General features: G+C 39.4%; 1 protein-coding gene across 1 annotated transcript; it reads left to right on the top strand.

The window, feature by feature from the left end:
• Window positions 1–79: 79 nt before the first annotated feature.
• On the top strand, window positions 80–9354 carry LOC117296188 (zinc finger protein 474-like). The gene is made up of 4 exons (XM_033779079.1): window positions 80–253; window positions 4159–5872; window positions 6785–6974; window positions 8033–9354. The coding sequence occupies exons 2-4, from the start codon at window positions 4328–4330 to the stop codon at window positions 8179–8181; spliced, it is 1884 nt and encodes a 627-aa protein (XP_033634970.1). The 5' UTR covers window positions 80–253; window positions 4159–4327; the 3' UTR covers window positions 8182–9354.
• The last annotated feature ends 1775 nt before the right edge of the window (window positions 9355–11129 follow it).

The following is an 11129-nucleotide window of genomic DNA, read 5'->3' on the forward strand; positions in this document are numbered from 1 at the left end:
ATTTTGTGTATTAATTTTTTCTTTTCGGTCGAGTGGGTAATCGGCGGTCGAGTGCAGTGTTTTGCAAATGAGAGTCGCCTCCCTAATCGTTAGTGTACAGTTGTCATGGCGCTAAGGAGTAAACCGCAGATATTAATTCTTCTGAATAATTTTTCAACTGACGATGACAAAATGATGTGTTCGTTTGTTTGATTCTCTCTTGAAAGGATCTCTTAAGTGATAAGAAACAAGACCAGGCTGAAGTTAAAAACAAGTAAGTTAAATACATTTTGAGAGTCATGTCAATAATAATTTAATAATAATATAATAAATCAATTCAAAATCAAATCAAATAATTTTAATTGCTAAATTGGAGATGATAATTTCGATATGTTGACATGGTTGATGGTTTCTCCAGCACCGACAGTCAGTCAGCAGCCGGCCATTATAAAAAATATTATATTAATTCTTTAAAATAACAAACATGATAAATAACGACGTTATTTTGTAGATGGATGGGTGATGGAGGACCTCTGAAATTAAAATAATGCTCTGTTTTCGGCATGCTGTACCTACCTTGCCTGTACTTCTAAAAACTATCATCATGATGGATGGAGCATTTATTAGAATTTACCGGACACTGTGTCACTTTGCAAACTCGGCACCTGCGAACTTGGCACACACTCAATATACCTGTTCATAATGATTGCTTGCATTGCCTTTTTTGCAAGACTAAATTTACCCCCCCCCCTAAAAAAAAATCACTCAATTCTGGAATTCTACAACTTTCTATTTTTTAAATGATGCTCCATTTATCATATTCATTTTCATTTGAGAGTCTTATGAAGCCTTTAACCATTTTAAGACCCCATTATTTAATTAAAGTCAATCAATATTGCATCTTACATGATTATATTGAGCCTTTCACTGGCATTGTACTCTAGCAGTGGACCACAATGTAATAAACAAAGTTAATGAACTAGGCCAAGGTGAATTCATGATGTTAACTGTGTTCCCGACCAAACAACATGCACGATACAAATAGTACAAGGTCTATAATGAGGTTGAAAAAAGGTGTATGTACAGTTATTCAAATCGTGTAGTTTTTAATAACTGACAAAAACACTTCTCAATCTCAGAATCAAATTGTCGGGTTCAAAGGTGGACAAAAGTGTACGTTTGTTCAAATCGATTTAATAACTGACAGTAACGCTCCTCAGGTTCAAATTTGGGGGCATAAAACCTTATAAATCTGTTTACATTTATAACACAGTCTGTTATAGGCAGTGGACAAAATCATTATTAGCATAAAACCTTACTTGGTAACGAGTAATGGGGAGAGGTTGGTAGTATAAACATGGTGAGAAATGGCTCCCTCTGAAGTGGTGTAGTTTTCGAGAAAGAAGTAATTTTCCACGAATTTGATTTCAAGACCTCAGATTAAGAATTTGAGGTCCCGAACTCAAGCATCTGAACGCACACAACTTCATGTGACACTTGAGGGTGTTTTTTTCTTCATAGTTATCTCGCAACTTTAACAACAAATTGAGCTCAAATTTTCACAGGACTGTTATTTTATGCATATGTTGAGATACACCAAGTGAGAAGACTGGTGTGTGACAATTACCAATAGGCCCTAGTGTCCAGTGTCTGTACATGTAGGTAAACATTCTCTCAATGCTTTGTATACTAGGCTTCTAACAAAATATTTTATTGGCATTAATTTTACAAAATGAGTGATTATAAAGTGCTTCCCTTCTAAAGAAACAAAGCTCATTCTGCATTAAATATTTCTAAATATTTACATCATGAAGGCATTTGGTGTCAAAGGGTTTTGGTACCTTTCAATTGTAGTTTAATTAAGTTCTTTGCCATGACATCACATGAATCTGTACTCACTGTGACATACTTGTCGAAGTTTCAGCTTCATTATTCATCAAGTTTTTGAGAAGGAGAAAAAAAATCACAGAGCAATGTTTTCAGGAGAGTCGAGTGTAAAATTGCAAATTGTTTAACTCATTTCTCCAAAACTACAGCTAGTAATATTTTAAGGACAGCTCTCTACTATCATAATATTCAAATGCTGTAAGTTTAATGTAAATCTGTGGACATTGTGTTTTGTGTCGTACAAAAAGTACCCAAATCCATTAAAGAAACAAACCTCATTCTGCATTAAATATTCTAACATTATTTTCATCATGTAGGCGTAGTCTACGATGTTAAAAGCAAGTTAGTCTGATAACAGTCAGTGTAGTATATGAAGCCATTAGCTGAATCTACAACCCCGGCCATATCTCGTTGGGCCCCCCTGCCCCCTTTCAATGTTGGTTCCATTTGCCGACTGTGTTCTGAATTACAGTCAACATTGAGCGGGGGCGGGGGGGGGGGGGGGGGACAAATGTTTTGAATGTGAATGTGAATGGGAAGTGCACAGGGAACTGTTGTATCAGGAAAGGGTGGCCCAAGCATTTTGGCCGGGATTGTAGATGCTCTACACTCCACATCATGTAAGTCAGGCACAGTTAGGAGGAGGAAGGATGCAATTAACATCTTTGTATTCCCCATTATGTTGCCATGGTGGCACCAGAATCTATAAAGATTTACTCTATCCACTTGTCCAAGATTTACTCTACCCACTTGTCCAATGTAAAAAAAAAAGTCATCATGTAACTCAGGCACAGTTAGGAGGAGGAAGGATGCAATTAACATCTTTGTATTCCCCATTATGTTGCCATGGTGGCACCAGAATCTATAAAGATTTACTCTATCCACTTGTCCAAGATTTACTCTATCCACTTGTCCAATGTAAAAAAAAAAGTCATCATGTAACTCAGGCACAGTTAGGAGGAGGAAGGATGCAATTAACATCTTTGTATTCCCCATTATGTTGCCATGGTGGCACCAGAATCTATAAAGAGGTCGTCATATCACTCCCATGTGCACTGATTTACTCTATCCACTTGTCCAATGTAAAATAAAAATAGTCATCATGTAACTCAGGCACAGTTAGGAGGAAGAAGGATGCAATGTATTCCCCATTATGTTGCCATGGTGGCACCAGAATCTAAAAAGAGGTCGTCACATCACTCCCATGTGTACTGATTTACTCTATCCAACTGTCCAATGTAAAAAAAAATAGTCATTTATGAAAGACAATGCAAGGCAGAGCCAGTGTGTGTGTGGTTGAAAGCTGTTGAAGTAAAAGGGAATTTTGCACATTTCAAATTAAAAGTGAATGAACAAGAAGCTGATGGAAGCACAACGCAAGATGATTTGTATGATATTTGGCTTTTTGTTCTTTCTGGGGATCAGTGGTGAGGTGAGGCAATGAAAAGATTTAAAGGCAGTGGACACTATTGGTAATTGTCAAAGACTAGCCTTCACAGTTGGTGTACCTGAACATATGCATAAAATAACAAACCTGTGAAAATTTGAGCTCAATCGGTCATCTAACTTGGGAGATAATAATGAAAGAAAAAACACCCTTGTCACACGAAGTTGTGTGCGTTTAGATGGTTGATTTCGAGACCTCAAGTTCTAAATCTGAGGTCTCGAAATCAAATTCGTGGAAAACTACTTCTTTCTCGAAAACTATGGCACTTCAGAGGGAGCCGTTTCTCACAATGTGTTATACTATCAACCTCTCCCCATTACTTGTCACCATGAAAGGTTTTATGCTATTAATTATTTTGAGTAACTACCAATAGTGCCCACTGCCTTTAATACTGAGAGAATCAGGTTTTAAGAGCTACCGTATGCAGAAAACGTCAAAGTACAAATGTGTAGTGTAATGTTTGTGTACAAACAGCTTACCAAGAGATCAGTTTCAATGTTTATGTTTTATGGTATTTTCTTCCATCACCCATTGCCTGTTTTGGACAGTGTTGATTTTGTTCTATATATTATTTTGACCAACTTAACAATTTTTTGGTTATATTGCTGTTTTTTAAAACAAATTTCTTCAGCACAGTAAAGCCCGGGCAGGTTTAAATGCGAATGTGAAGGGATTTTTTGGCGACGTTACAATTGAAATGCACAGTTATCTTCTACTGTGACACAAGAAAATTTGCTTCGAACAAATCATTTTATGCAGGAAGTATGAAACAAGGTAGTACTATGTTTCTAACATCTGATATGTTTTGCTCTGCTATTAACATTTTCAAATATTTTGTCTTTCAGGACTCTACAAATAATGTATCCTGCGCTGCCAGCAATAATCATAACAAGTTTGCCATGAAGAGAACAAAATGTTGATGTAGATCTAAGTATGTTGCGAAAAAGAAGAGCCACAGATTGATGCATTACTACAGCAGTTATCATCTACTTCTGGATCGACTTCCAAGTAACAATGCCTGGTGGTAAACCCCGCCTCGTTGTCTGTTACATCTGTGGCCGCGAGTACGGTACACGCTCCATTGAGATCCACGAACGTGAGTGCAGCAAAAAGTGGCAAGCAGAGAACGATCGTCTGCCTCGTGACAAGCGACGCCCCGGTCCTCCTCAAAAACCAAATATCCTCCCAGGGATCTCAAAAGGAAGCAGTGGTTCGGACTTGAATCGGTTTAATGAGGCGGCGTACCAGACTTCACAGGCGCAGCTTCTCCCATGCTCAAAATGCGGCAGGACTTTCCTTCCAGAGAGAGTTAAAATTCACGAGAAGACTTGTCCGGCTGGGAGAGCGTTTGCCGGTCAAACATCTGGGGTGAGGACCCAGTCAAGAGTGGATTCTAGAGGGATGGAAGAAAGGGGAGATGTGTCAAAATCGTGGGGTGGAACGGATGATCAGTGTGATGGGGATTATCCTCCTCGACCAAGTACAGCAACGTTAGTCCGGCCTAGCACTGTGACCTTAAAGCAGAGGAAACTTGTGACGGTTGATAATGACTTGAGACGTGGCACCCCAAGTAGTGAGACTCCTTCTAATGAGCTGTCGAGTCCTGATGCACCGATTGATAAAATAAAGAAACCTAGACCAAAGAGTGCCAAACGAGGGCGCCAGTCCGATGCCGCTGGTCAGCCTTACCTCCAGTCTGGTACTTTGGCATCCCAAGGTTCTGCCCCTCCTCAGAGTCCAGGTGCACTTTATAAGCCGAGACCTCCTTCTAACGCCCGACCTACACCGCCTCAAAAGGCTTCTTCAAAATCAAACCCCATGAGAGGCAAACCAGCCACCGTTGTATGCTACATTTGTGGACGAGAATTCGGTTCAAAATCAATCTCAATTCATGAACCGCAGTGCCTTGAAAAGTGGAAGATTGAAAACAACCAGCTGCCAAAGCACATGCGTCGTCCTCCGCCCAGAAAACCTCTCGGAATAGGCCAATCGGTTGCAGGTCCAGAGGATTATAACCAAGCTGCTCAACAAAGTGCCAATTCACAGTTGCTTCCTTGTGAGAATTGCGGTCGAACCTTTCTACCCGATCGCTTGGCGGTACATCAGCGTTCTTGTGGTCCGCCCGGAACCAGAGGTGGAAGCAGTTTGGCTTCTCAGCAGACATCAAGTCCAAAGAATTTCAACAACACTGGGAAACCGCGCACAGTCGTTTGCTATATTTGCGGGCGTGAATTCGGCAGCAAATCTCTTCCGATCCATGAACCACAGTGTCTTCAGAAATGGAAGATTCAGAACCAGCAGTTGCCGAGGGAACTCAGACAGCGTGTTCCAAAGAAGCCTGAAATATTAGGAACGCCAACTGGGAAATTGTCAGCAGAGACAATAAATGAGGCAGCGTGGCAGGCACATAAGGCAAACCTTGTACCTTGTGAGAACTGTGGACGCACCTTTGCAACTGACAGGATTGTAAAACACACAACTAGCTGTCGTGCTCAGGGGAAAACAGGGAGAAAAACTTCGCTATCAACATCAACATCAGGGAATGTCAGACCCCCACGGGTAGGTTTAATAAATATATCAGTTGAAGACCTTCAACACACCAGGTCCAAATTTTATAATTTTACTATTTTTGAGGGCTGTAGTTTTACACTTGACTGCAGGCATCGGGCCAGTAAACTCATTACCGGACAAAAAAAAAAAATATTCTTTATCCCCAATGCAAATTTAACATCTATTATATTTCGTTGCGGTACCCGCTGCCAAAACGTAGGATTCGAACTGCCTCTAGCTACCAGGCAATCTTGGTAGTCTAGTTGGTAAGACACTGCTCTAAAATTGCAAGGGTCGTGGGTTCGAATCCCACCCGAGTAATATGCCTGTGATATATTTGTTTTTCACAGGACTCGGGAAAGTACTGAGTATACAGTGCTAACACACATCGGTGTATGGGTAAAAAAAAAACTTAAAAAAAGTATGCCAGTCTTATTTTGGAGGTTTTTCAAATATTGACTTTCAATCTGTTAACAAAATTGTAATTAACTGTTTCAATGAGTAGTGAAGGATATTTATCCATAGTACATTGTACAAAATTAGATAAATCTTCTCTAAAGAGCGTGTTCAAACTAAACAGTTAAAATGTGAAAACTGCTTACCGATATTTGATTAGAACATTCTCATTTCAATTCTGGTCTACACCCTGTTGTCATGTAATTCCATGATGTATAGACCAATGGGAAACTTTTGAACACTTAGGTAGCAGCAGACTAATTACCAGGTAAATTTCCATTGATAATGTAGTTCTGAGCATGCGCACATTACAAGAACAATGGATTTACCTGGTAAGTCTGCTGCAACCTGGCGTCCCAAAAGTCCCCCTTTGATCATCAACATCAAACGGCAAAGACTTTCATCTGTGGTTGCCTCATCCTGTCGAAAGTCAATATTGGTTCCTAAATTACTTTAATATTGCAGGTGACAAAGACACCAGTCATCAGACGACCACAGACTATCATCTGTTACATCTGCAGCCGAGAGTTCGGATCCAAATCCATTTCAATCCACGAACCACAGTGTCTGCAGAAATGGCACATAGAGAACGAGCGACTTCCTAAGAAGTTACAGCGAACAGAGCCGGTCAAACCCCAAGTCAGGATGCTAAAAGGTAAATCAAATCTTACAAAAGTAACAGCTGGCCTCAAAATAGCACTTCTTGTGCCCTATGCTTTTGCAGTAATGCCATACATGTATGCTTTTGCTGTGGTGCCCTTTGCAAAGTTCTAATACAAATTAAGTGCGTTTTCCTCATTGAGTGGCCCTTACCAGAGGAAAATTGTTTGTTGCAATGTCTCTGTTTGAGAACCTGTCTTTTGAATGGACAAATGTATTTCTCTGTATGCTTTGAGGCGTGGTCAGGTGTCAGTGTACAGTTGTACATGTATCGGTGTACGTGTGGTAACAATATACACATGGTGAATACTGCAAACCTATTGTGCAATATGTTTCTCTAGCTTTACAAGTCAGTATGCAAGTAATAGAGCATCTTGGACCAGAAGGAGATTCTCCAAAATGCTCCTAGCCAATTGTAAACTCAATGTTTCATTGTATCCTTGAAGCATACATGAAGAGCACAACTGATTGTGTTAAGTTGGTATGAGACGGGGGCTTGTTTTATGTTACACTATTGACATATCTGGCAAACCATCACAAATCTTCACTGGTTATCCATGCAGCAGTGTAACTACTAATAATGTAGGTTTCCCGGCCAATTTCAACAGAAATACATTCATTCTTGCTCAAGGACACCATAAACACGACCGGGATTTGAACCCACACCCAAATGACTTAACCACCAGCAGTGACCAGAGCTTAAATTTAGTGCTTAAAACCCCTCAGCATGAAGTTACTGTAGACAGGCATTCTTACCAGGGCCCAATTTCATGGCTCTGCTTACCGTAAGCACAGAATCGGCGCTTGCGGGAGCAGGGAATTCTGTGCTTACGGCAAGCGTATTTCACGGGTTAGCGGCGAATTTGTGCTTCTGTGCGTGCGTACTTAACGTTACTAGGCATTCTACGCTTACATGGCTAGCGCAGAAATTCGGCGCTTGCACGTAAGCTGGGAATCGCGATCGTAAGCGCAGAATTCGGCGGTAAGCAGAGCCATGAAATTGGGCCCAGATCATGCTCTTATTAATTTGCTCTTCTCCTCTCATTCCTTCAGGAGGATCGGGTCAGTATAACATCGATGAGCTAAACGACGCAGCGTGGCAGGCTTCTCAGGCTAATCTAGCTCCATGTGATTACTGCGGAAGAACGTTCCTACCAGATAGACTGTTAGTCCACCAGAAATCATGCAAGCCAAAGAAATGATAAGATGAGGGTTGTAGCTAGACCAATATAGGTGGTGGGCTTTCAATCCAGTCCACCAAGGGCAAAAGTATCCATGTTTAATTATGGGACCATCGTTGCTTAAGTGCAAGCTTCAGACATGATGCCAGGTTTCCAAACTGTACATGTTATGGGTCCGTGCAATAAGTTGAATGGTCTTTTTGCCTGTGTTCTTTCTCTATGACATGTCTCTACTCCTTTATCATTAGCTGTGTCTCAGATCAATGCACAGTGGGCAATATTTTGATTTACTCTAGGGGGAATTCTGTACTGGGCGGCACCAGTGTTGTCTCGGTCTCCCCACCGTCTCAAGACCTTTTTTGGTGTCTCTGTTTTGGTCTCGGTCTTGGACTGGGAGGTCTCGACTACAACACTGGGGGGGCACAATGTATTTTGCCCAGAGGTGTGGGCAAAAATTGCGAGTCCTTGGCGGGGTCGCCCAGCACTGCCACTGTGGCTACAACACTTGATACAATAAACAAGGAGTGATTTTGTGCGGCAATTTTGCCTAGCAAAAAAAAATTGGACTGAAACTGTTTAGTGCCCACTGAATGCTAATGCTGACCTTTCTATAGCAACGTCACAGGCCGATATTTTGCCAACAGAGGTTAAAAAACTATGGAAAGCCAAAAGTGCAGATAACTGCTGTTTGTAACAAAAGACACAAATACTCAAACATAGTGTTTGCTTTGTTGGAAACAATGGGATGTATTTTATTTAGTTGAAAGTTTGCAGACAATATTTACCAAATGTGTCCAGTGCCTCTAATACCTAAAGTCAAACAACTCGTTTAACAACACTTTTCATAGACCTATTTCCCATATTGTGTGTATCTTTTAAAGCAGAGATTCATCTTTAAAGACTTGTCACAGGGCAATTTTTTACTGACAACTTTTAGGCAACCAGTTGCACTGCTCTGTATGCAAAATGAACACTTTCTGTATGCATAAGTAACATTTCGGCAGTGCAAGGTGACACCAACTGCACTGCTCCCTTTATGCAAAAGGACACTTCTTCTTGCAAAAATAAAAAACTTTGGCAGTACAAATTACATGTAAAGTCAACTGAAGTGGACCCAGTTTTATAGCACGCTAAACACAAAAATTTGCTTAGCATGAAATTGCTCCCTTTATAAAAACAGGAAATGCCAACCAAATTTCCACATGATTTTCAGGACAAGCAAACAACAGCTGAATACCAGTAAGAAGCAACATGCAACACATGGAAATGTGGTTGGTAACCCTGTGTTTATCAAGGAAGAAATCCCATGCTAAGCATTATTGTTTGTGCTTAGCAGCTCTATGAAATTGGTTCCTGCTCTGCATGCAAATGAAACATTGATAGTACAAGTTGACATGAACCGAATGAGGGGGGGGGGGGGGTCAAATTGCATTGTGTTCCTAGATTATGTATTTTTGTATTGCATAGACAGTTTATTTAAATGATTACCCAGATTTATTTGATCATTCAAGTATGTAAATTGTATACTGAATATTGTATGTTTGAAATAATATAGGTCTAGAACTACTCAGGTACAAAAGAAAAAGTTAGATTTTGTTAAAAACAAGTTTAATGGTCAAAATTTATAGTACTTGGAACAAAGTGTGTGTAGTTAGCCAATTTTTATTTCTTGTTTGAAATATAGGCCTGTATACTTACAGGTACTAAGAGAAAAATGGAGTTTATTTTTTATTTTTTATTTTTAAAATTTAAAGTACTTGTACAAAGTGTGTGTAGTAATTAATTTTGTTTTCTTATCATCCTTAGGTCACTTCATCTTACTTAGTAAATATCTGAAATATTTTGTGTCAAATATATTGAAAAGCTTTTATTAGGATTGGTAATGATTAAAATAAAATTGATTAGTGTCAACATGATATCGAGTGATTGTAAAGTTTGTACCAATAGCCACCTACCAATCTCACAGAGATACACGTTTATAAGAACCATTGTTTTTAAAGATGCTATGTCAGATTTTTAGGCCGCTTTGACCCAAAATCTGGATTTAAAATTCAATAGGTATTTTCATGGGGGTCGAGAAAGTTACAAGGTTTCATTTGAGCCATTGCTCGAAAAAGTCCGCCATTTAATAAACTGCTCAAAATTAGTTTTTGTCGGGATCCCGACAATATATCACGTGACCAATTCTTGTGTGTTTTATAAGAAACGTTTTAAATGTTTGTCATGGTTCCAGACCATTAAAAGTAAAAGTTGAACTTTTTTTCGTTAGAGCGGGTGATACTCTTTGAAATACCATTCACTCAAAAAAATATATTTTTTAATATTTGGGGCAAAAAATCTGACATAGCATCTTTAAAGGCATTGGACACTATTGGTAATTACTCAAAATAATTATTAGAATATAGCCTTTCTTGGTAACGAGTAATGAGAAGCGGTTGGTAGTATAACACATTGTGAGAAACGGCTCCCTCTGAGGTGATGTAGTTTTCGAGAAAGAAGTAATTTTCCACGAATTTGAAATCAAGCATCTGAAAGCACACAACTTCGTATGAGAAGGGTGTTTTTTTCTTTCTTTAATTTTTATCTCGCAACTTCGACGACCGATTGAGCTCAAATTTTCACAGGTTTGTTATTTTATGCATATGTTCCCACCAACTGTGAAGCCTAGTCTTTGACAATCACCAATATTGTCCAGTTTCAATCAAGTTTTAAGCTGTAAGTACAGTCTCCCAGCCATTTCCTAGTACCAATCCTGCAGAGGAGAATTTTTACTAGTACTAATCCTCCAGAGCTAATGTTTTTATTAGCGGTACCAAATCTATCATTAGTTTACATTTTAGCAGTATATACCATTCTTACCAGTTATAACCTTCTTCCAAATACCAATCCACATGAGATATTTTTTTCTTTCTTTTTATCTTGTTATGCAAGTCACCAGAAACACAATGTTTACCAGATATCATCACACC

Source organism: Asterias rubens, chromosome 10 (assembly GCF_902459465.1).
Source record: "Asterias rubens chromosome 10, eAstRub1.3, whole genome shotgun sequence".
In the NCBI taxonomy this organism is placed as follows: Eukaryota; Metazoa; Echinodermata; class Asteroidea; order Forcipulatida; family Asteriidae; genus Asterias; species Asterias rubens.